The sequence below is a fragment of the Bombina bombina genome, chromosome 8 (genome assembly GCF_027579735.1).
Source record: "Bombina bombina isolate aBomBom1 chromosome 8, aBomBom1.pri, whole genome shotgun sequence".
Taxonomy (NCBI): domain Eukaryota; kingdom Metazoa; phylum Chordata; class Amphibia; order Anura; family Bombinatoridae; genus Bombina; species Bombina bombina.
The window spans coordinates 301,488,452-301,513,730 of NC_069506.1; the positions used below are offsets into that span (position 1 = coordinate 301,488,452).

Consider the following 25,279-nt stretch of genomic DNA (forward strand, 5'->3'; position numbering starts at 1 on the left):
GGACAACCTGTCACAAGGGATGACCTTCCGCAGACCAGAGTGGGTCATTGTCACGACCGACGCCAGTCTGATGGGCTGGGGCGCGGTCTGGGGATCCCTGAAAGCTCAGGGTCTTTGGTCTCGGGAAGAATCTCTTCTACCGATAAATATTCTGGAACTGAGAGCGATATTCCATGCTCTCAAGGCTTGGCCTCAGCTAGCAAAGGCCAAGTTCATACGGTTTCAATCAGACAACATGACGACTGTTGCGTACGTCAACCATCAGGGGGGAACAAGGAGTTCCCTGGCGATGGAAGAAGTGACCAAAATCATTCAATGGGCGGAGACTCACTCCTGCCACCTGTCTGCAATCCACATCCCAGGAGTGGAAAATTGGGAAGCGGATTTTCTGAGTCGTCAGACATTGCATCCGGGGGAGTGGGAACTCCATCCGGAAATCTTTGCCCAAATTACTCAACTGTGGGGCATTCCAGACATGGATCTCATGGCCTCTCGTCAGAACTTCAAGGTTCCTTGCTACGGGTCCAGATCCAGGGATCCCAAGGCGACTCTAGTAGATGCACTAGTAGCACCTTGGACCTTCAAACTAGCTTATGTATTCCCGCCGTTTCCTTTCATCCCCAGGCTGGTAGCCAGGATCAATCAGGAGAGGGCGTCGGTGATCTTGATAGCTCCTGCGTGGCCACGCAGGACTTGGTATGCAGATCTGGTGAATATGTCATCGGCTCCACCATGGAAGCTACCTTTGAGACGAGACCTTCTTGTTCAAGGTCCGTTCGAACATCCGAATCTGGTCTCACTCCAGCTGACTGCTTGGAGATTGAACGCTTGATCTTATCAAAACGAGGGTTCTCAGATTCTGTAATTGATACTCTTGTTCAGGCCAGAAAGCCTGTAACTAGAAAAATTTACCACAAAATATGGAAAAAATATATCTGTTGGTGTGAATCTAAAGGATTCCCTTGGGACAAGGTTAAGATTCCTAAGATTCTATCTTTTCTTCAAGAAGGATTGGAGAAAGGATTATCTGCAAGTTCCTTGAAGGGACAGATTTCTGCCTTGTCTGTGTTACTTCACAAAAAGCTGGCAGCTGTGCCAGATGTTCAAGCCTTTGTTCAGGCTCTGGTTAGAATCAAGCCTGTTTACAAACCTTTGACTCCTCCTTGGAGTCTCAACTTAGTTCTTTCAGTTCTTCAGGGGGTTCCGTTTGAACCCTTACATTCCGTTGATATTAAGTTATTATCTTGGAAAGTTTTGTTTTTGGTTGCAATTTCTTCTGCTAGAAGAGTTTCAGAATTATCTGCTCTGCAGTGTTCTCCTCCTTATCTGGTGTTCCATGCAGATAAGGTGGTTTTACGTACTAAACCTGGTTTTCTTCCAAAGGTTGTTTCTAACAAAAACATTAACCAGGAGATAGTCGTGCCTTCTTTGTGTCCGAAACCAGTTTCGAAGAAGGAACGTTTGTTGCACAATTTGGATGTTGTTCGCGCTCTAAAATTCTATTTAGATGCTACAAAGGATTTTAGACAAACATCTTCCTTGTTTGTTGTTTATTCTGGTAAAAGGAGAGGTCAAAAAGCAACTTCTACCTCTCTCTCTTTTTGGATTAAAAGCATCATCAGATTGGCTTACGAGACTGCCGGACGGCAGCCTCCTGAAAGAATCACAGCTCATTCCACTAGGGCTGTGGCTTCCACATGGGCCTTCAAGAACGAGGCTTCTGTTGATCAGATATGTAGGGCAGCGACTTGGTCTTCACTGCACACTTTTACCAAATTTTACAAGTTTGATACTTTTGCTTCTTCTGAGGCTATTTTTGGGAGAAAGGTTTTGCAAGCCGTGGTGCCTTCCATTTAGGTGACCTGATTTGCTCCCTCCCTTCATCCGTGTCCTAAAGCTTTGGTATTGGTTCCCACAAGTAAGGATGACGCCGTGGACCGGACACACCTATGTTGGAGAAAACAGAATTTATGTTTACCTGATAAATTACTTTCTCCAACGGTGTGTCCGGTCCACGGCCCGCCCTGGTTTTTTAATCAGGTCTGATAATTTATTTTCTTTAACTACAGTCACCACGGTATCATATGGTTTCTCCTATGCAAATATTCCTCCTTAACGTCGGTCGAATGACTGGGGTAGGCGGAGCCTAGGAGGGATCATGTGACCAGCTTTGCTGGGCTCTTTGCCATTTCCTGTTGGGGAAGAGAATATCCCACAAGTAAGGATGACGCCGTGGACCGGACACACCGTTGGAGAAAGTAATTTATCAGGTAAACATAAATTCTGTTTTTATGTTTTTCTCCATTTTCCTTTGGTCGAATGACTGGGGATTGTGGGAAGGGAAGTGACATTTAACAGCTTTGCTGGTGTGCTCTTTGCCTCCTCCTGCTGGCCAGGAGTGGTATTCCCGGCAGTAATTGATGATCAGTGGGCTCACCATTTCCGTAAATAAATAAATTTATCAGGTAAGCATAAATTTTGTTTTTTGTTCTGTACCTATTTATTTACCTATTGTAGGATATGTGCAAGTTAAATGATACTGCACCCTGGTATTTATATATTATGCTATTAACATATTTTATTATGTCTTTCTTCTTAGGCATCATTATCGGTGCATGATCATATCTTACCTCCTATGGAGGGGGCTGACGGCTCAACAAACATGGTCTCTCTACAGAGTCCAAACACCCAATCAGATGGAAAAGATGAGGATGAGGATGAGGACGATGAGGATGAGGAAGATGAAGACGATGAAGATATGGAGGACTCTGACATGGATGAATGGGAACCCGATCCACCTCACCCCTTTGATCCTAATGATTTATGTAGGTTATTAGACAAGGAAACATGAATATTTGTCATAATACCAATGCACAATATTCCATTGGCCATAAATGTGATACCACAAAAAATATTTCCTTAATTGTGCTATTTATTATTTTACCCTGTTTGATTATTTGTGCTTACTGCATCCACTTGAACATGCTGATTAAATAAAAGTCAACATTTATGTCCATTTTGTCATTGTTTTTTTTTTTTATGTTTTCCAGGGTGTGAGGAATGTAATAATGCACATCCATCTGTGTGCCCCAAACATGGGGCTCTGCATCCAATCCCCAACCGTCCAGTTCTAACGAGGGCACGTGCTAGCCTACCTTTAGTGCTATATATTGACCGATTTCTGGGTGGAGTTTACTCAAAGCGGCGCATTCCCAAACGCACCCAGTTTGGCCCGTTGGAGGGGCCTCTTGTGAAAAAGTCAGAGTTGAAGGATAGCTATATCCACCTTAAGGTTGGTGATGCTTTACATTTATTTTTATTTTTTTTTCAATTTATTTAATTTTGACAAGGGAAAACGGCAGTCAAAATCATTCTAAGGTTATGCAAAACCAAAAATTTACATTCAAATATTACAGATATCCATAATTTCTAGAAAATCAATGATAAGATATCACATATCAACAAAAAGATGTCGTCATAGCATTTTTCATCTCATGCTATTTCTTTGATTCTCAGCTTCAATCTCAGCCCTTGTAGCATCATTTTATAATATATATATATATAACAACATATAATAAACAACCAATCGCCACCCAAAAGAGAGAAAAGAAAAAATGGGAAGGAAAGGAGGGGGGAGCGGGCATAGGAACAGAGGGAATATAAAACAACCATAATTTTTTCTCAATACCTTATCTCATAAACGATATTCTCCCAGACACTATAACCATCAACCGCTATGCCTAACCACACACCCTGGGGGATATTTATCCTCTGAATAAACTAGTGGAAATTCTCCCGTTATTATTGCATTCATTACGTATTCCGTGGATCGCAGTGGGTAAATTTAAACTTTTCTGTATTTCAATATGGTAGGATTTAATAAAAGTACCCCGTTTTTTAAAGAAAGATTCAATCTCTTTATTATGCGTATAGTTTATAACACATCGTTCAAGAATCATTTGCTTCATTAGCTCTCTTTTGAATTCACCTAATGAGGGTTTTTTCTTTGAGATCCAATTTTTCAGAAGCAGATATCTAGCTATTATAATTGCAAAATCAATAAACATTCCCTCTGTGTATTTTACATTTTTTGGCAGCAAGAAAAAAACATTCTGGTTCAAATTTAATATCCTTTTTAATAATCTTAGATATCAGATAACTTATTTTATTCCAAAATTGGATTACATGAGGGCAATCCAGAAGTAATGTAATACGTCTGCCCTGGCACCATTACATTTAACACATTTGTCAGCCACTTTTTTACTCCATTTAGATAGGACAGCTGGCGTCAGATAAGTTTGATGCACTATATTTAAATTTGATTCTCTAAAATAACTATATTTAGTTAGCTTCTCCATTCTCACAATACTTGTCTGTATTCTTTCATCATTAATACCTGGAAAGCCCTTATAATTCCATTTAGCTACTATGTTATGTAGATTATCTCTACCCTCTTTATCTAGCAATATAGCATACCATATCTTAATTGAATAATTTCCTTTTATATAACTATTTAAATTGTCCCTGATTAATGACCAACTCCAATCATCTCCGTTTATATGTCGTAATTTATTTGCGAAGCTCCCTAATTGGAGGTAGGCGAAAAAGTCTCTTCTATAAAGACCAAATTCATTACGAAGATCCTCAAATGATTTTATTATAAATCTGCCATCAAAAATGTGCCTGATATAAATCAACCCCTTCCTTTTCCCTCTATGGAAGACTTCCGAACTTAAAGCTTCAGTAAAACCTGGCGACCCAGTAATCGTACTATATTTTAAAACGGAATAATTCAGCCCAACTATCTTACAAAATTTCCGCCATGCCTGTATAACTTCCTGGATTGAATACATCTTTTTATTTACAGTATATAGGCATAGATTTCCTGTCTATATGTAGAAGTGCTTTAAGGTCAAATGCTTTCTCTACTTCGTCTTCTAATTTCCTGGGGGTATAATATTCAACATCTACTAGCCATCCAACTGTCAATTTTACTAAACATGCCACATTATATTGCTTTACATTTTGTAATGTTGTCCTGTTATCTGTAAAGCATATTTCCTTTTAACTCAAACTTACTCAGAGCTGACGAATTTATTTATGATGTATATTTCATATTTAGGAAATCACTGTACTTGAAACAGCTGTTTTTGCTATTTAGAAGGGCTACAGCACCTAAATATGAAATCACTTTTAAAATATATTTAGTATTTATATTTAGTAATCCATCTTTGCAATGTACTTTTTATTATTATTTTTGTTCCCTTTTCCTAGAAATGATGCGCTTTTCAGTTCCTGTTAAAAGTGTATAGTTCAGATTCCAGACTGTTATATTCCACTCAGTAACTGGTTGCACACTCTAGTAACCCATTGTTAAAGGGACATGCCACCCACATTTTTTCTTTTATCATTTAGAAAGAGAATGCAATTTTAAACATCTTTCTAATTTACTTATATTATCTAATTTGTTTTATTCTCTTGATATTCTTTGATGAAAAGCATATCTAGATATGCTCACTAGCTGCTGATTGGTTGCTGCACATAAAAGCATCATGTGATTGGCTCACCATGTGCATTGCTTTTTCTTCAAATAAGGATATTTAAAAAATGAAGCAAAATAAATTATGGAAGTAAATTGTAATGTTGTTTAAATTTCTATTCTTTATCTGAATAATGAAAGAAAGATTTTGGGTTTAGTGGCCCTTTAACTTCACTAATTAGCCTTTGTAGAGAAAGAAACCTAGGTTACAAAATGTTGACACTAGGGGTGTATTTTGGCCTAGGCAATCAAGGCACTAGGGGGGCAGCACTTTTTTGTTTTGTTTGTTTCACTACACACAAACTGCACTACACCCACTACACACATGCACACACCACACACATGCGTGCACACACACTAAACATATACATGCGAACTTGAACATCAACATTTACTTTGGAGATGCCATAAAAGTCACGTTATACCATGACCAAAAAAGGCCTAAAACCTTTGCTTTAAAGGGACACTGAACCCAAAATGTTTCTTTCATGATTCAGATAGAGCATGAAACTTTAAGCAACTTTCTATTTTACTCCTATTATCAATTTTTCTTCGTTTTCTTGCTATCTTTATTTTACGCAGGAATGTAAATCTAAGCAGCCAGCCCATTTTAGGTTCAGCACCATGGATAGCGCTTGCTTATTGGAGGCTTACATTTACCCACCATTATAAGTAAGCATAACCCAGGTTCTCAACCAAAAATGGGCCGGCTCCTATGCATCACATTCCTGCTTTTTAAATAAAGATAGCAAGAGAATGAAGAAAAAATGATAATAGGAGTAGATTAGAAAGTTGCTTAAAAATGCATGCTCTGTCTGAATCATGGAAAAAATGGTGGGTTTAGTGTTCCTTTAAATATGTTATTCAATCTAGCATTTATTTGGCGTTTACTGACCCTTTAAATTAGTGTATCCTATTAAAATCGTATTGAGTGTCGTTAGTTTATAGGAACACGGTGTGACATGCAAAAAATAAATTACTTTAAATGTATGCAATACATTTTTTTTCTTAAACTTTAAATGATAAAATAGTAAGCTTTATACATGCCATGTGGCTGCATCTAGTGGCTAATATACAGATATGCATATATAAGATGTTCCAGTTAATTGTGCCAATAAGGTAGCATTTCTTATATAATTTTAAATGTTTAATTTTTGTGCAATAAAAATATTGATATAATTTAATTCTACACTGCATATAATAAAATATATTCCTTTTACAAGATATGACGAGTCCACGGATTTCATCCTTACTTATGGGATTACGCCTCCTGGTCAGCAGGAGGAGGCAAAGAGCACCACAGCAGAGCTGTATATATAGCTCCTCCCTTCCCTTCCATTCCAGTCATTCTCTTTGCCTGTGTTAGTGATAGGAAGAGGTATAGTGAGGTGTTAGTTTAGATTCTTCAATCAAGAATGAAAGAATTACAGCTCATTCTACTAGGGCTGTGGCTTCCTCCTGGGCATTTAAAAATGATGCTTCTGTTGAACAGATTTGCAAGGCTGCAACTTGGTCGTCTCTTCACACTTTTTCCAAATTTTACAAATTTGATACTTTTGCCTCTTCCGAGGCTGTTTTTGGGAGAAAGGTTCTTCAAGCAGTGGTGCCTTCCGTTTAGGTTCCTGTCTTGTCCCTCCCTTTCATCCATGTCCTGTAGCTTTGGTATTGTATCCCATAAGTAAGGATGAAATCCGTGGACTCGTCATATCTTGTAAAAGAAAAGGAAATTTATGCTTACCTGATAAATTTATTTCTTTTACGATATGACGAGTCCACGGTCCACCCTGTCATTTCTAAGACAGGTATTTATTTATTTTTGTTAAACTTCAGTCACCTCTGCACCTTTGGCTTTTCCTTTCTCTTCCGAACTTCGGTCGAATGACTGGAGTGGGAGGGAAGGGAGGAGCTATATATACAGCTCTGCTGTGGTGCTCTTTGCCTCCTCCTGCTGACCAAGAGGCGTAATCCCATAAGTATGGATGAAATCCGTGGACTCGTCATATCGTAAAAGAAATACATTTATCAGGTAAGCATAAATTTCCTTTTTGTTACCTTGATTGTTACTTTACTTGTTAATTTAAGAGTATATTGTACTGCTCTCCATGCTTCTCTTTATTACTTGTCATTGTCACATTCCAGGTTTCACTGAATAGCAACATCAATTCCGAGGCAGGGTTTCAGGAAGACCTCTGGTTTGAGCTATCAGAAGAGAGTCTCTGCAACTGGATGATGTTTGTGCGACCAGCCCAGAATCACCTGGAACAGAACTTAGTTGCATATCAATATGGCCAACACATATACTACACCACAATTAAGAATGTGGAGCCCAAGCAGGAACTAAAGGTGCAAATAAATATATTTGAATTTATTCTTTGTCTTCTTAATTGGCTTTGGGCAAAAAAAAAATCTCATCACTTTTTGTCGTTTTCAGACTCTTTAAGTTGTGGTTTTCTACCATAAAAACTCTAGAAAATGTTTGCTTTTTTTTCTTTCTAATGACATTTAGAGTCCACAACGTCATTCCAATTACTAGTGGGATATTCAACTCCTGGCCAGCAGGAGGAAGGGAAGCAAAGAGCACCCCAGCAAAGCTGTTAAGTGTAACTTCCCTTACCCATAATCCCCAGTCATTCTCTTTGCCTCTGTCAATGGAAGATGTGCGAAGACGGTGTCTGAAGATATTTTAATCCTCTTGAGTACTTTTCCCTGCAAGCAGGGATTGAGGGTCTAGCTGTACATGTCAATCTCTTTAGTAAGAGTAGTGGTGGCTTTTAGCAGTTAGAAGGTGGCGAGGTGGTCTTTGCTTTACTTCTAACACTTTTGCAGAAATAGAGTAAAGTGTCTATCACACCTAAGAATCTGTTCCTGCCCTGCAACTGGATCCACAGGTAAGTGCTTTTGCCTTCTAAGTTAGGATTCAGCACTTTTAGGGGTTAATTCCCTCAGTGTATATAATGGAACTTAATTATCTCTTTTATTCAGGGATATAAATAGTTTAGGCAGCACTGACTGAGCACTATACTGTAAAGGAAATATAGTGGTCTAGGGAAGTTTATTATTCCAAGGGATATGCTATTCCTAAGGGTACTATGCTATTATAAGAGCAGCCTAGACGCCTTTACTAGTTTTGTACAGGTCTATAGCTGGTGTTTGCCTGGGATTATCTAGATACTAAAAATGAAATCGGGGCTCAGTTGCTCTGTTCACTTAGCCGTTTCTTTCTCTGTCTGTGAACACCGGGGGCGTTAGTCTCCCCCAGGGTTTTTCAAGTAAGGGATTCCTTTAATCGTCCCCCCTTTCAAGCGGCTAATACTACTTTTTCTTTTTTTCTCTAATGAGAGTAGGTTAAAATCAGTAGGCTGCGATTGTGTTTTCCTCTCCTCTACCCCGGCTGTATGGTGTATATCACTTTCAAGGGGTTGTAAGATAAAGAGTTTGGGAACTCCTGGGTGGCGATCTCTGTGCACACCTATAGCTCATCGCCTTGTTTTGTAAAACTCTTTGGAGGGGTATGTTTTCTCTCGTACAGGGGTTTTTCTTTATTAAGCTCTTTTATGTTTTAACTGGCCATAATAAGCGGTTTGACGGTGCTCGCAAGTATGCAACATCAGCTTCAATCCGGCGCCATCTTTTATTTTTTCTGTGGCGGTGCGCACTTCAGTCTTGCGCTTACCGCCACGAGCAGTGTTTTTGCACCATTTGTGTTTAAGAGGTTAAAGCAGAGTAACTCTTTAAAGGAGCGGCTTACTTTAGTGCTCTGATTCTGAAGTAAATTTATACTCTGTGCTCTGTAAGACTGGTAATGCCGCAATCCTCACTAAGGGTGCTAATCTCAGTGAGGGGGTTAGTAGGCAGATTAACTTTTTAAGGGAGTAACTTACAATAGCGCTCTTATTCTCAAGTAATTTAATACTCTGTACTCTGTTCTGGCATTTACGTATCTGTGGGGGTTAAAAAGTATCCGTTTTGATCCGGACCTAACACTCCTTGTTTATTTCCTCTATGCATGTTGGACTTGTTAATGCCCATCATTTGGGGGTATGTTGGTATGGGGGTTGATGTTTTCCTCCCTTAAAGGGCATATCATATTATTTTTGTATTTTTTGCCGGTTTAAGATTTTTATTTTCATAATTTCTTGGTATTTGACGCCATCTAGAGGCGTTTGATATTATTACATCTATTTCAGTCTCTAACGGCTAGATTTAGAGTTTGGCATTAGCCGTCAAAACCAGCGTTAGAGGCTCCTAACGCTGGTTTTGGGCTACCGCTGGTATTTAGAGTCAGTCAGGAAAGGGTCTAACGCTCACTTTGCAGCCGCGACTTTTCCATACCGCAGATCCCCTTACGTCAATTGCGTATCCTATCTTTTCAATGGGATCTTTCTAACGCCGGTATTTAGAGTCATGGCTGAAGTGAGCGTTAGAAATCTAACGACAAAACTCCAGCCACAAAAAAAAGTCAGTAGTTAAGAGCTTTCTGGGCTAACGCCGTTTTATAAAGCTCTTAACTACTGTGCTCTAAAGTACACTAACACCCATAAACTACCTATGTACCCCTAAATTGAGGCCCCCCCACATCGCCGCCACTCTATTAAAATTTTTTAACCCCTAATCTGCCGACCGCACACCGCCGCAACCTACGTTATCCCTATGTACCCCTAATCTGCTGCCCCTAACACCACCGACACCTACATAATATTTATTAACCCCTAATCTGCCGCCCCCGCTATCGCTGACACCTGCATATTTTTTTTACCCCTAATCTGCCGCTCCGTACACCGCCGCAACCTACATTATACCTATGTATCCCTAATCTGCTGCCCCTAACACAGCCGACCCCTATATTATATTTATTAACCCCTAATCTGCCACCCCCAACGTCGCCTCCACCTACCTACAATAATTAACCCCTAATCTGCCGACCGGACCACACCGCTACTATAATAAATGTATTAACCCCTAAAGCTAAGTCTAACCCTAACACTAACACCCCCCTAACTTAAATATAATTTAAATCTAACGAAATAAATGAACTCTTATTAAATAAATTATTCCTATTTAAAGCTAAATACTTACCTGTAAAATAAACCCTAATATAGCTACAATATAAATTATAATTATATTGTAGCTATTTTAGGATTAATATTTATTTTACAGGCAACTTTTGTATTTATTTCAACCAGGTACAATAGCTATTAAATAGTTATTTACTATTTAATAGCTACCTAGTTAAAATAATTACAAAATTACCTGTAAAATAAATCCTAACCTAAGTTACAATTAAACCTAACACTACACTATCAATAAATTAATTAAATACAATACCTACAAATAAATACAATTAAATAAACTAACTAAAGTACAAAAAATAAAAAATAACTAAGTTACAAAAAATAAAAAAATATTTACAAACATTAGAAAAATATTACAACAATTTTAAACTAATTACACCTACTCTAAGCCCCCTAATAAAATAACAAAGCCCCCCAAAATAAAAAAATACCCTACCCTATTCTAAATTAAAAAAAGTTCAAAGCTCTTTTACCTTACCAGCCCTGAAAAGGGCCATTTGCGGGGCATGCCCCAAAGAATTCAGCTCTTTTGCCTGTAAAAAAAAACACATACAATACCCCCCCCCAACAATACAACCCACCACCCACATACCCCTAATCTAACCCAAACCCCCCTTAAATAAACACTAAGCCCCTGAAGATCTCCCTACCTTGTATTCACCACACCGGGTTCACCGATCGGTCCAGAAGAGCCTCCGATGTCTTCATCCAAGCCCAAGCGGGGGCTAAAGAGTGACGTCCATCCTCCGGCTGAAGTCTTGATCCAAGCGGCAAATGAAGAAGTCCATCTTCGGGAAAAAATCTTCATCCTATCCGGGCAGAAGAGGACATCCGGACCGGCAAACATCTTCATCCAAGCCGCATCTTCTATGTTGTTCCATCCGATGACGACCGGCTCCATCTTGAAGACCTCCACCGCGGATCCATCCTCTTCTTCCGACGACTAGACGACGAATGAAGGTTCCTTTAAGGGACGTCATCCATGATGGCGTCCCTCGAATTCCGATTGGCTGATAGGATTCTATCAGCCAATCGGAATTAAGGTAGGAAAATTCTAATTGGCTGATGGAATCAGCCAATCAGATTCAAGTTCAATCCGATTGGCTGATCCAATCAGATTGAGCTCGCATTCTATTGGCTGTTCCGATCAGCCAATAGAATGCGAGCTCAATCTGATTAGCTGATCGGATCAGCCAATCGGATTGAACTTGATTCTGATTGGCTGATTCAATCAGCCAATCAGAATTTTCCTACCTTAATTCCGATTGGCTGATAGAATCCTATCAGCCAATCGGAATTCAAGGGACGCCATCTTGGATGACGTCCCTTAAAGGAACCTTCATTCGTCGTCTAGTCGTCGGAAGAAGAGGATGGATCCGCGCTGGAGGTCTTCAAGATGGAGCCGGTCGTCATCGGATGGAAGAACATAGAAGATGCCTCCTGGATGAAGATGTTTGCCGGTCCGGATGTCCTCTTCTGCCCGCTTGGATCAAGACTTCAGCCGGAGGATGGATGTCTTCAGCCCCCCGCTTGGGCTTGGATCAAGACATCGGAGCCTGGACGGATCGCTGATACCCGGCGAGGTGAAGATAAGGTAGGAAGATCTTCAGGGGCTTAGTGTTAGGTTTATTTAAGGGGGGTTTGGGTTAGATTAGGGGTATGTGGGTGGTGGGTTGTAATGTTGGGGGGGGGTATTGTTTGTTTGTTTTTTTCCAGGCAAAAGAGCTGAATTCTTTGGGGCATGCCCCGCAAATGGCCCTTTTAAGGGCTGGTAAGGTAAAAGAGCTTTTCTATTTTAATTTTAGAATAGGGTAGGGCATTTTTTTTATTTTGGGGGTCTTTGTTATTTTATTAGGGGGCTTAGAGTAGGTGTAATTAGTTTAAAATTGTTGTAATATTTTTCTAATGTTTGTAAATATTTTTTTTATTTTTTGTAACTTAGTTCTTTTTTATTTTTTGTACTTTTGTTAGTTTATTTAATTGTATTTATTTGTAGGTATTGTATTTAATTAATTTATTGATAGTGTAGTGTTAGGTTTAATTGTAACTTAGGTTAGGATGTATTTTACAGGTCATTTTGTAATTATTTTAACTAGGTAGCTATTAAATAGTTATTAACTATTTAATAGCTATTGTACCTGGTTAAAATAATTACAAAGTTGCCTGTAAAATAAATATTAATCCTAAAATAGCTACAATATAATTATAATTTATATTGTAGCTATATTAGGATTTATTTTACAGGTAAGTATTTAGCTTTAAATAGGAGTAATTTATTTAATAAGAGTTAATTTATTTAGTTAGATTTAAATTATATTTAATTTAGGGGGGTGTTAGTGTTAGGGTTAGACTTAGCTTTAGGGGTTAATACATTTATTAGACTAGCGGTGCGGTCCGGTCGGCAGATTAGGGGTTAATTATTGTAGGTAGGTGGAGGCGACGTTGGGGGCGGCAGATTAGGGGTTAATAAATATAATATAGGGGTCGGCGGTGTTAGGGGCAGCAGATTAGGGGTACATAGGGATAACGTAGGTTGCGGCGGTGTACGGAGCGGCAGATTAGGGGTTAATAATAATATGCAGGGGTCAGCGATAGCGGTGTACGGAGTGGCAGATTAGGGGTTAATAATAATATGCAGGTGTCAGCGATAGCGGGGGCGGCAGATTAGGGGTTAATAAGTGTAAGGTTAGGGGTGTTTAGACTCGGGGTACATGTTAGGGTGTTAGGTGCAGACTTAGGTAGTGTTTACCCATAGGAAACAATGGGGCTGCGTTAGGAGCTGAACGCTGCTTTTTTGCAGGTGTTAGGTTTTTTTTCAGCTCAAACAGCCCCATTGTTTCCTATGGGGGAATCATGCACAAGCACGTTTTTGAAGCTGGCCGCGTCCGTAAGCAGCGCTGGTATCGAGAGTTGCAGTGGCGTTAAATTATGCTCTACGCTCCCTTTTTTGGAGCCTAACGCAGCCCTTCTGTGAACTCTAAATACCAGCGGTATTTAAAAGGTGCGGGGGAAAAAAAGCACGCGTAGCTAACGCACCCCTTTGGCCGCAGAACTCTAAATCTAGCCGTAAAGGTGCTAATCAGTAAGGAACTTTATTTTTCACATGTGTGTCTAACATGTCAGGTTACTTTTTTCATGTTAAGGTAGCATATTGTAGGATTTTACACATATAGCCTTATATACTTTTTTCATGCTAACTTATTTTATGTATATGAGTATTATGATAATAATTTCTCATGTTAGAGGAGATTTAGAAATAAGGTGCAAATTTTCACTTTATTTTTTCTGTCATACTGTTTTGTTAACCGATGGGATTCCATCTACCGTTTTGGAATAATGTCTCTCCTCATATTGAGAATTTTAGTGATCTGAAGACACTAATACTTTTAGCCCTCATAATGAGGTGATTTCTGCTGAAGATAATGATCACTTCTCAATGTGGTGCTGTGGCTTAGATGGTTAAAGCGCCTGTCTAGTAACCAAGAGATCTTGAGTTCAGATCTCATCAGTGTCTTGTGTAATCTGTTAGCGATAGCAGAGCTTTGTGGTTAAAATCTTGGTCTAAGGATGTATCTTCCAAGTCCAAGCTTCTGTCTTTACCTTATAAGGGTAAGACTTTATTTGGTCCTGGTCTGGCGGAGATCATTTCCAAAATTACAGGTGGAAAGGGATTTTTTTTCTACCTCAGGACAAGAAAAATAGACCTGGGGTCGCCTGAGTTATAATTTTTTGTTCCTTTCATATCTTCAGAAGGCTGTGGTACAATCAGCCTTGGAGTAAGGGAAAACAATCCAAGAAGCCTTCCACTGATTCTAAAATCAGCATGAAGGGTCTGCCCCTGAGCCACCTTTGGTAAAGGGGGGGGCAGGCTTTTTCTTTTTCAACAAGCTTGGATACATGATGTCCCAGACCCGTGGGCTGTGGACATAGTATCCCAGGGTTACAAAATAGGATTCAAGTCTTGCCCTCCAAGGGGCAGATTTCTCCTGTCAAGACTATCCTCAAACCAGGTAAAGAGGGAGGCCTTCTTAAATTGCATTGAGGACCTATCCTCCTGGGAGTTATTGTTCCAGTCCCTCTAGAGGAACAAGGTCAAGGAGTTTATTTATATGTATTTGTGGTTCCCAAAAAGGAGGGAACTTTCCGACCCATCCTAGACCTCAAGTGTCTAAATAAATTCCTCAGGGTTCCGTCCTTCAAGATGGAAAGTATTTGTTCCATTCTTCCTTTGGTTCAGGAAGGTCAGTTCATGTCGACCATAGACCTAAAGGACGCGTATTTACATGTTCCCATTCACCGGGATCATCATCAGTGTCTAAGGTTTGCCTTTCTGGATGAACATTTTCAATTTGTTGCACTTCCGTTGGGTCTTGGCACAGCTCCCAGAATTTTCACAAAAGTTCTCAGAGCTCTATTGGCAGTGATCAGATCCCAGGGAATTGCTGTGGCGCCTTGTCTAGACAACATCTTTTTATTCAGACGTCATTTTTTCAACTAGCAAAATTTCATTCAGAGATGTTATCTTTTCTACGTTCCCACAGGGGGAAAGTGAATCTGGGAAACAAGTTCTCTAGTTCCAGCTACAAGTGTGTTTCCTAGGGACAATCATAGATTCCCTGCCCATGAAGATTTTTCTGACGGACGTCGGAAGATCCAAACTTCTTGCTGCTTGCCTTTCTCTCCAGTCTTCCTTTCAGCCAACAGTGGCTCAATGCATGGAGGTGATTAGTCTGATGGTGGCTTCCATGGACATCATTCCCTTTGCTCGGTTCCATCTGTGACCGCTGCAGCTTTGCATGCTCAGTCAATGGATCGGCGACCATTCAGACTTATCGCAGAGGATAAATCTGGACTCCCTGACAAGAGACTCTTTTGTGGTGGATTTCTCAGGAAAACCTGGCTCGGGGTACTTGCTTCCTAAGACCCTCCTGGGTGATTGTGACTACGGATGCCAGCCTATTAGGCTGGGGAGCAGTTTGGTGCTCTCTAAAACCTGTGGACTCGAAAGGAGTCCTCTCTCCCTTTTAACATTTTGGAGTTGAGAGCAATTTTCAATGACTTGATAGCTTGGCCTCAATTATCTTTAGTCCGGTTTATAAAATTCCAATCGGACAACATCACCTCAGTGGCTAACATCAACCACCAGGGAGGAACTCGGAGTTCCTTGGCTATGAAGGAGGTGACTTGCATTCTGCAGTGAGTGGAAGCTCACGATTGTCTCCTATCTGCCATCCACATACCAGGAGTGGACAATTGGGAGGTCGATTTTTTGAGCAGACAGACTTTTCATCCCGGGGAGTGGGCTCTCCATCTGGAGGTGTTCTCCAGGATAACCCTTGTGGGGGGTTCCGGAGTTGGATCTGATGGCCTCTCGTCAGATCGCCAAAGTACGGTTCAAGGTCAAGTGATCCTCAGGCCGCCCTGATAGATGCTCCGGCGGTTCCGTGGGTTTTTGGTCTAGCATACCTATTTCCTCCGTTTGCTCTCCTTGCAGGAGTCATTGCTCGTATCAAGCAGGAGAAAGGGTCTGTGATTCTAATAGCTCCTGCCTGGCCTCGCAGGATCTGGTTTGCAGATCTGTTTGGAGATTGAACGCCTAGGGTTTTCGGAAACGGTCATTAATACTATGCTTCAGGATCGTAAACCAGTTACTCGCAGGATTTACCATAAGGTATGGCGTAAATATCTTTTTTGGTGCAAAGCTGAAGGCTTCTCCTGGAGTTGGGTGAGGATTCCCCAAATTTTGTTATTTCTTCAGGATGGTCTGGAGAAAGAGTTGTCAGAGCAGAAATCTGACCCTTCAGAGTACTGGCTGTCCTTTTACTCAAACGTCTAGCAGATTTACCAGATGTTCAAGCTTTTGTTCAGGCCCTGGTCAGAATCAGGCCTGTGTTTAAACCTGTTGCTCCTCCCTGGAGCCTTAACCTAGTTCTTAAAGTTTTGCAGCAGGCTTCGTTTGAGCCGATGCATGCTGTTGATATAAAGTTGTTATCTTGGAAGGTTTTGTTTCTCCTTGCTATTTCTTCCGCTCGCAGAGTTTCTGAGCTTTCAGCTCTGCAGTGTGATTCCCCGTACCTTATTTTTCATGCAGATAAGGCGGTCCTTCGTACTAGATTGGGGTTTCTCCCTAAGGTTGTGTCGGATCGAAACATTAATCAGGAAATTGTTGTTCCTTTTTTTGTGTCCTAATCCTTCTTCTCATAAGGAACGTCTTTTGCATATATTGGATGTGGTGTGTTGCTCTAAAATTTTACCTTCAAGCTACTAAAGATTTTCTGCAATCTTCTGCCCTGTTTGTTTTCTCCGGAAAGCTTAAGGGTCAGTAGGCCACTTCTACTACTCTTTCCCTCTGGTTAGGAAGTGTGATTCGTTTTGCTTATGAGACTGCTGGACAGCAGCCTCCTGAGAGAATTACGGCTCATTCCACTAGGGCTGTCTCCTCTTCTTGGGCTTTCAAAAATGAAATTAAGCTTCTGTGGAACAGATTTGCAAGGCAGCAACATGGTCCTCTTTGCATACTTTTTCCAAATTCTATAAATTTGATACTTTTTCCTTGGCTGAGGCCTCTTTTGGGAGAAAGGTTCTTCAAGCGGTGGTGCCTTCTGTTTGGGTTCTCCTGCCTTGTTCTCCCTCCCTGTTCATGATTCTGTGTACTCTAGGTTGGGTATTGGTTCCAACTAGTAATTGGAATGCGGTTGTGAACTCTCCATGTCATAGGAAAGAAAACAAAATGTATGCTTACCTGATAAATTTCTTTCTTTCCGAACATGGAGAGTCCACAACCTCGCCCTCTTTTTCATTATAATTTGGCAGTTTTTTTGAGTAAACCTCAGGCACCTTTTTCACCCTTTTTGTTTCTTCTTTTTCCATTTTCCTTCGACTGAATGGGGATTATGGGAAAGGGAAGTTACACTTAACAGCTTTGCTGGGGGGCTCTTTGCCTCCTCCTGCTGGCCAGGAGTTGAATATCCCACTAGTTATTGGAATGACATCGTAGACTCTCCATGTCCGGAAAGAAAGAAATTTATCAGGTAAGCATAAATTTTGTTGTTGTTTTTTTAAAGTAATTTTTTCTGCCTTCGTCTAACGGACCTTAAACAAGAGATATGAGCAACCCCTATAATAAATGGTGAACTTCATTTAGTATTATATTTTGCTTTTGTTTCATGTGCTAAATTCTGTACAAAGTTGTTATGTATTGTATAATAATAATAATCAGTTATTTATAGCGCGTCAACAGATTCTGCAGCACTTTAATTGCGGATTCCCTATGTAGCTGAACTCTAGGTTATCAGATAGTTTTACGTTTAAATTATAGGAGCATTAAAGAAAAACATCTAATACATTGGAAGAGATTACTATGTAAATATGTTAAATATCTTTGCATCAAAAAAAGGTTAAAGGGACATTTTAATCCAATAATAAAATGCTTTAATATGTTTCAGCATTATATTATAAAATAATAGCTTGATGCAAATGTAAAGGCATTAAAATGCATACATTTTAGTGGTGCTCAGAAACCTCAATGCATTACTTTTCCTAAGCAGCAAATAACCAGTGATTTATTAAACTTTTCAAATGAAATTGTTGAATAAAACAGAGTGTGTCAATTCAGATAGTGCTGCTACAAGTCTTAGATCGTCTGCTATATAAAGCAAGATAAGGATAAATACGAGTTAACTTAACACTTGCATCGGTAAAGGATGGAACAAGTTGAAGCTAGCTAACCATTATACGGTTTATATATAAATAACACCATATATGTTTACCAAAATAGCATGAAAAGTAAATGGAATGCCTAGCTTCAGAATTACATCCCAAATAAATTGTTATACTCGGTACAAGAAGTTGTAATACCTTGGCTTAGTGGCGCACCCCTAGCAGACCATATGTACTATATATGGGTATGCCTTCAAGTAGTCATCCAAAGATAATATAGGATTTTAGGAGGTAGAGCAGAATCTATTATCAGTTAATACTTCCAGTTATATTACAGCTTTGAGTTAAACAGCCTTTTTGAAAAGTAATACAAAATATTCCAGAACTTTGGCATAATCTTACCTCCCATAGATGGTGAAGTTTCTCCACTAGACAGTAGATTTAGCCATTCTGTTAGAGTAGTTGTATTATGTTTCCCATATATTGATATTCATCTCTTTGCATGGTTAATCATTAAATAAATATTTCCTATATATAAGAATAACTAAATATTTCCTATATATAAGAACAGTAATATTAAGTAAAATTGTAAGTGGGGAGCTATCTATGTTAAAGGACCAGTCAACAATGTAGATTTGCATAATCAACAAATGCATGATAAGAAGACAATGCAATAGCACTTAGTCTGAACTTCAAATGAGTAGTAGATTTTTGTTAAATAAATTGCAAAGTTATGTCTATTTCCACTCCCCCTGTATCATGTGACAGCCATCAGCCAATCACAAATGCATATACGTATATGCTGTGAATTCTTGCACATGCTCAGTAGGAGTTGGTGACTCAAAAAGTGTAAATATAAAAAGACTGTGCACATTTTGTTAATGGAAGTAAATTGGAAAGTTGTTTAAACTTGCATGCTTTATCTGAATCATGAGGTTTAATTTTGACTTGAGTGTCCCTTTAAGCACAAGGGGCATAACTAGACATCACTGGGCCCTGGACAAAGGCTGTGTTAGGGCCCCCTCCCATTTCTACAGTGTTTTATTAGGCTGTTTTCTTTGCAGTCAGCTGCCACATAGAAGAAAGGGGAGGTGCTTTTCTATGACTGTGAGTTGTCCTTCCACCTTGGTTAGTCTGTGCCAGTGGATTTGAATTTCCTGTACAAATATGGTGGCAGGTTTTTATGTATAGGAATACTGTGGCCATCTTGGAAACCCTGCCATCATAGGTCTAGTTTCCATTAGGTGGTAAAGTGTGGAAACTTGGCCATATTTGGTAATCTACTTTCCTTACACTGTACACCCAGTTTTGCAGGAGGGTACAAAGAAGGGCCAAATATTATGCAAGTGAGGCGTGGGACCTACCGGGCCCACCTGTAGCAATGCCACTACTGACTGGCAGGGTTACCTCCCAGCTGGTATTTTACCGACACGACCGGTATTTTTAAGGTTCATGTCAATGTAGCAAATAAAGAATAAATATTGAATGAAAGCCCCTGTCAAAGTGTGATGAATACTTGTTATAAACAAATGAGCATTTAAAAACCGTCCTATCAGCTTTAGTTTTTGAGTTATGCTGTTTATTTATGCAAATTCACATTTTGATACTCAGGTTTGGTATGCAGCCTCGTATGCAGAATTTGTGAATCAAAAGATCCATGATATATCACAGGAAGAAAGAAAGGGTGAGTGTAAGCATAATGGTCACCTGATTGTTTAGCCGACGTTAAACCTTCTTGCTGTGATTAAATTCATTTGAATGTTTTGTTATCCATGTTTAGTACTAAGAGAGCAAGAGAAGAATTGGCCTTGTTATGAATGCAACCGCCGCTTCATGAGTTCTGAGCAGCTCCAGCAACACCTTAACACACACGATGAGAAGCTGGATTTCTTTAGCAGGTACAACAGCTAAATTAATACCTCTAATGTGTGTATGAATGCTTTTTTTATATATATATGAAAACACAAGAATGTGCTTCCCAGGTCTCTATTTTAATTGACTGTCTCCAAAATCATTTGGGTTAATGCTAAAAAAAACCCTGCTAAAGCCATCTACACATTACACTAGCCAAACCTTTCTTCTGGTACGTTGGCTTGTTTTCAGGAGCTTAAATTAAAGGTAAATCCAAGTGTTTTTGAAACGCTAGGGTTTACCAATATTACAAATAAAGGTGGACTTTCAGTCATGAAGTATAAAATACTTCATGCTGAAAGTTCCTTTATTTGCCTTCAGCATATGCCACGTTGAGCGCCTCAGGCAGCCCACAGCAGAATGCTTTTTTTTTCAATGAGGTGAAGTTTCCACCTCTTGGCCAGTAACAGTACAGGGCAGTTGGCATTATGCCGGATGGCTATCACACTATTGGCTAACATCAACTCATTGATTAAATAGCGTTCTGCCATGGGTGCCCTGAGACCCTCAGCGCGACATACGCTTCAGGCAAATAAAGGAACTTTCACCATGAAGAATTTTATACTTCATGATTTGAAAGTCCACTTTAGTAGTAGCACTGGTAAATCCTAGCTTTTCACAAACACAAGGATTTACCATCACTTTAATATGAGATCATAAAGTTCTATATGCTGATATGTGGCTGTGGCTTCTACCCACAAAACATCCAGATTCATATTAGTTATGGAAGGAGGGGTGTGTAGCTAATTAATCAGCTAGAATGTGATCTGCTCAAACAGAAGGAAAACAACCCAATTATTTGGTGTTTTTCTATATTTGTCAGAACAAAGGGACGTGGTCGAGGTCGGGCAAAGAGGAAATTTGGGCCAGGGAGGAGACCAGGAAGACCTCCGAAGTTTATGCGGCTTGATATTGGCAGTGATAATCGTGAGAAATGTGATCTGGGAACACAGGTAACTTCTAGAGGATGTAAGCCATAAACCAAATATAAAATTAATATTAAAGGACTATTATAGTGGAAAAATTAAACACTCTGATTAGATATGTTTTTAATTTTAGCTCTAGCGACCCTTTAACTCAGTGTTTAACTACCACAAAGGGGTTAAACACATAGTTAAAGTACCTATTGGGAGCCACAGAGAAGTGCTGGTCGCTAGTGGAAACGGCTGGTGAGCTAATTGGTGAGCAATGGCAGTTGCACAGCTGATTAGGTCACTGGCCATTTCCATTCACAACTAACAATTCTGTGCAGCTCCCAAGCATCAATTTACAGGGTTTAAGCAAGTTCTCAAGTTGCTTCAGTGTGGGCTTTGAACTAGATGTGCAAAAGAGTTTTTTCATGTGAATTGGTAACAATGCATTTATGGTTAGAGGACTCTGTACCAGTAAGATATTCAATGGACTCGGGACATTCGGACAAACAGAACATCTGTCAAAATACAAATATTCTCATGTAAATAACTATTGACGTTTTAAACAAATTCTTATGATATTCTCAATCTTCTAATGAACAACATAATAGACAAAATGTACTAACTGCGTCTCTACTCTCGCCAGTAGCTGATTCAATAAGGAATTGATAGGCAAGTGATCATCGGTGAATCCGCTAGCTAAAAAAGCATTGGGACTGAAGAGAGTTTTTATTGAAATTTATATTTATTGCAGAGTAGTGAGCATAGCTTCTGAACCAGATCAAGGGAAAGCTCATTCATTTTATCTTTTGTTTTATCCACCACAAGTTATTCTTAAAGAGATAGTAAAGTCATAATTAGACATTCATGATTCAGACAGAACATACAATTTTAAATAACTTTGCAATTTACTTCTATTATTTAATTTGCTGCCTTCTCTTGTTATCCTTTGCTGAAAGGTTTATCTAGGTAAGCTCAGGAGCAGCAAAGAACCTGGTTCTAGCTGCTGATTAGTGGCTGCATATATATACCAATTGTCATTGGCTCACCCATATGTTCAGTTAGAAAGCAGTAGTGCATCTCTGCTCCTTCCCAACAAATTATACCAAGAGAATGAAGCAGATTAGATAATAGAAGTAAGCTGGAAAGTTGTTTAAAATTGTATGTTCTACCTAAATCATGAGATAATTTTTTTGGGTTTCATGTCCCTTTAAGTTCATGTTAGTATGTTTAATTGTGTCTAGCTCAAGAATAATTTAGCTTAGACATCTCCTCTGGTATATTATAAGCCAAGGCTGCCCAAACATCTGGTTAGCAATTTCACACTTATCATTAGGTAATTAAGAATGTGTAGTTGTAGCACAAATGGTAAATTTAATTTGTATATACAATTTCATTATATTCATAATTTAATTTTGAGGTGTTCTCTTTGGTGTGGGTATAATGAAATTTGGCCTGCATGCAAGACGATCCTTAGTGACTGTCCCCCAATACAAAAAAGTTTGGAGACTCCTGTTATAATCACTGGTTGAAAGTGCTTTAAAAACATGGTATATTTACAAGGTTAACACTCAAGGAAGTGAAACACTTATCCTATAAATAGCCAATTAAAACGTGTTATTTAAAGTTAGTTAGTCCATGAGGATGGTTAGAGTAGATGTCGATGGGCTTGATTTATCAAGTGATAGGGAATCGTGTCTGCTGGTCATCGCTAAATGCCGCCAGCATACGCTGTCTGCATTTATCATTGCACAAACATTTCAGCAGAAATAATTGTGCAATGCTGCCCCCTGGTTATTGGCGGCCAATTGGCCACTAGCAGAGGCTGTTAATCATCTTGATTGTTCGCAAGCCTGAAACAATGGGCCTCCGAAGCAGCATCCAATGCTTGATAAATGGAGCCCAATGTCTTCCTTCTGTTACCGTGTTCCATAGCTTTTGAGTTCTGCAAGCACTGGTAGATTATAGTGTGCAACATATTACTTGCATTTGTTCCCTTAACCCTTTTTTACAGTGACAATTCCCTATCTTGTTTTTCTAGGAGCTACTGCACTTTCCCACTAAGAATCAGTTTGAGGACACTGGACACTCTGAGCTGAATGGTTTAGACCAGCCTGACATGTCTCTGAGCTCCAGCACACAAGGAACAGTGGATCAACAGAGTGAAACACAACTCTTGCCGCCCATACAACAAGAGCCAAGTGCACCGTTAGTACCACAGAGCACCCTAACCGCTGAAGATATGCGACGAGCTAAGCGCATACGGGTAAGGTTTAGACACTTTGCATATATTATTATTATTAGTAAAATATATATATGTGCGTGTGTATATACTATGTATGTATGTATATGTGTATATATATATATCTCCAAATTTCCTGTACCAAGCACTCTCGCTCACTTTTTATTTGCCCAGGTGCGGTGCATAATATACATAAGAACCAAAATGAGAGACCGCACTCGTAGGTTTTACAAGTCCACCAAAGTGAATTTATTCCCAGTAACGTTTTGGGGTTTCCCCCTTTATCAAACATGTGCGTTCTCTCATTTTGGTTCACACACACACACACACACATATATATAAAATCATTTTTCCCCCTTCCAAATACAGGGAGAGTCCACAGCTGCATTCATTAATTGTGGGAATACAGAACCTGGCCACCAGTAAGAGGCAAAGACACCCCAGCCAAAGGCTTAAATAGCTCCCCCACTTCCTTCATCCCCCAGTCATTCTTTGCCTTTCGTCACAGGAGGTTGGTAGAGAAGTGTGCAGACGTTTTTCGGAGTGGTTCCTTAGGAAGGGTATCTGCCCTTTGGAATGGAACTGGAAATTTAAGTAGTCTTGTCACCCTCTCTGGAGATGCATATTAAAAGCTCCTTTTAAGCAATCCGCGTTGGCGAGTTTCGCTACCTGCTTTCTTCACTCAAGTCCATGTCGGAGGCGATGCTACTGTCTGTCAAACTTTGGAGGCGCCACCATGGCCTAGTACCACCAAAACAAATAGTTATAAATGCAGGTAGATGTGAATACTCACAAACATAAAGCACACAATGGTGCAAGTGCAGCAGACTGGAGTTTCACAGTAATCCAGCTCACTGATATTCTCAGCGGAGATACAATCCAAGTTCCCTTGATAGGCCTGTAGTCTAGTACCTAAGAATACAAGAAAGGCAAACCAACATGGCCCAATATCATTTAAGCAGAGGAGAATGTAACCATAAGATTATACTCACAGGATACACTGCACCTTCAGGTGCAATCTCAGCAGACTGGGACCTCACAGTCGCCCAGTAGACTCCAAGCAAAGGCAAATCACAGCAACCAGCAAGAAAAAAAGGTGCAGCAATCACAGCAATTGGGAATAAAATAATGCACCACCGCAGCAAGTGTATGGATACAAAATTAAAAAACGTTAACACAGCGACGCATTTCTCAGCCTCCTGAGGGCTGTTTCGTCAGTGAGAGCATTGATGAAAGTTAGTCTGGAGATGCATTATAAAAGCTCCTTTTAAGCAATCAGCTTTGACGAGTTTTGCTGCCTGCTTTCTTCACTCAAGTCCATGTCGGAGGCGCTGCTACTATCTGTCAAACTTGAAGAACCGTGTTGCTGTTCCACAGAATGGATTCCGGTAAGATCGTTTCATTTTTTACACACGTTAACGATAGAAGACAGGGTCTTAGTGGGATTCCTTTATCTTTATGGAACCAAGGATTAATATCTCCTGAGGGGGATTATTGAACAATGGGGTCTAGTTAATCATGTTTGTTATGTGATTTTGACTGCATTTGTGTAGGAGACCTTTTGGGTCCATAGGCTGATACGGAACATAAAGGTTATAAAGCTGCACAGTTTTATTGAGCTGGCACGCTTTTCCTTAGCAGGGGCAGTCCTGCATGAGGCACCATGTGACTGGAAGTAGTTACGTCTTGTTTTTCATTTCCGATTCCTGACCGAGGGGCTGTGGAGAAGAGTCAATTTCTCTACCTGTCTGGGTCATAGGAGATGGTGAGGGCCTCAGCCATTGGGGGTTTAAGGTACCAGGTTTTTTTTTTGTTTTTTTGACTAAAACATTTTAATTGTATTTATGAAGGATTCTGATATTCTAGAGGATTCCTCTGATACAGATTTTGATTCCTGCGTATATTGTGAGGAGGCCTGGGTATACCAGCCCGCTCAATTATGTTC

General features: G+C 39.8%; 1 protein-coding gene across 1 annotated transcript in view; it reads left to right on the top strand.

Annotated features, from left to right (window-relative positions):
- The window catches only part of LOC128639019 (PR domain zinc finger protein 10), a 44,271-nt gene extending 19,808 nt beyond the window's left edge, over positions 1-24,463 (top strand). The window contains exons 2-9 of the mRNA XM_053691158.1: positions 2,600-2,825; positions 3,051-3,292; positions 7,679-7,882; positions 19,882-19,954; positions 20,051-20,168; positions 21,005-21,134; positions 23,134-23,358; positions 24,347-24,463. Coding sequence (XP_053547133.1) covers positions 2,600-2,825; positions 3,051-3,292; positions 7,679-7,882; positions 19,882-19,954; positions 20,051-20,168; positions 21,005-21,134; positions 23,134-23,358; positions 24,347-24,463 — 1,335 coding nt within the window. The remainder of the gene's footprint in view (positions 1-2,599; positions 2,826-3,050; positions 3,293-7,678; positions 7,883-19,881; positions 19,955-20,050; positions 20,169-21,004; positions 21,135-23,133; positions 23,359-24,346) is intronic.
- The last annotated feature ends 816 nt before the right edge of the window (positions 24,464-25,279 follow it).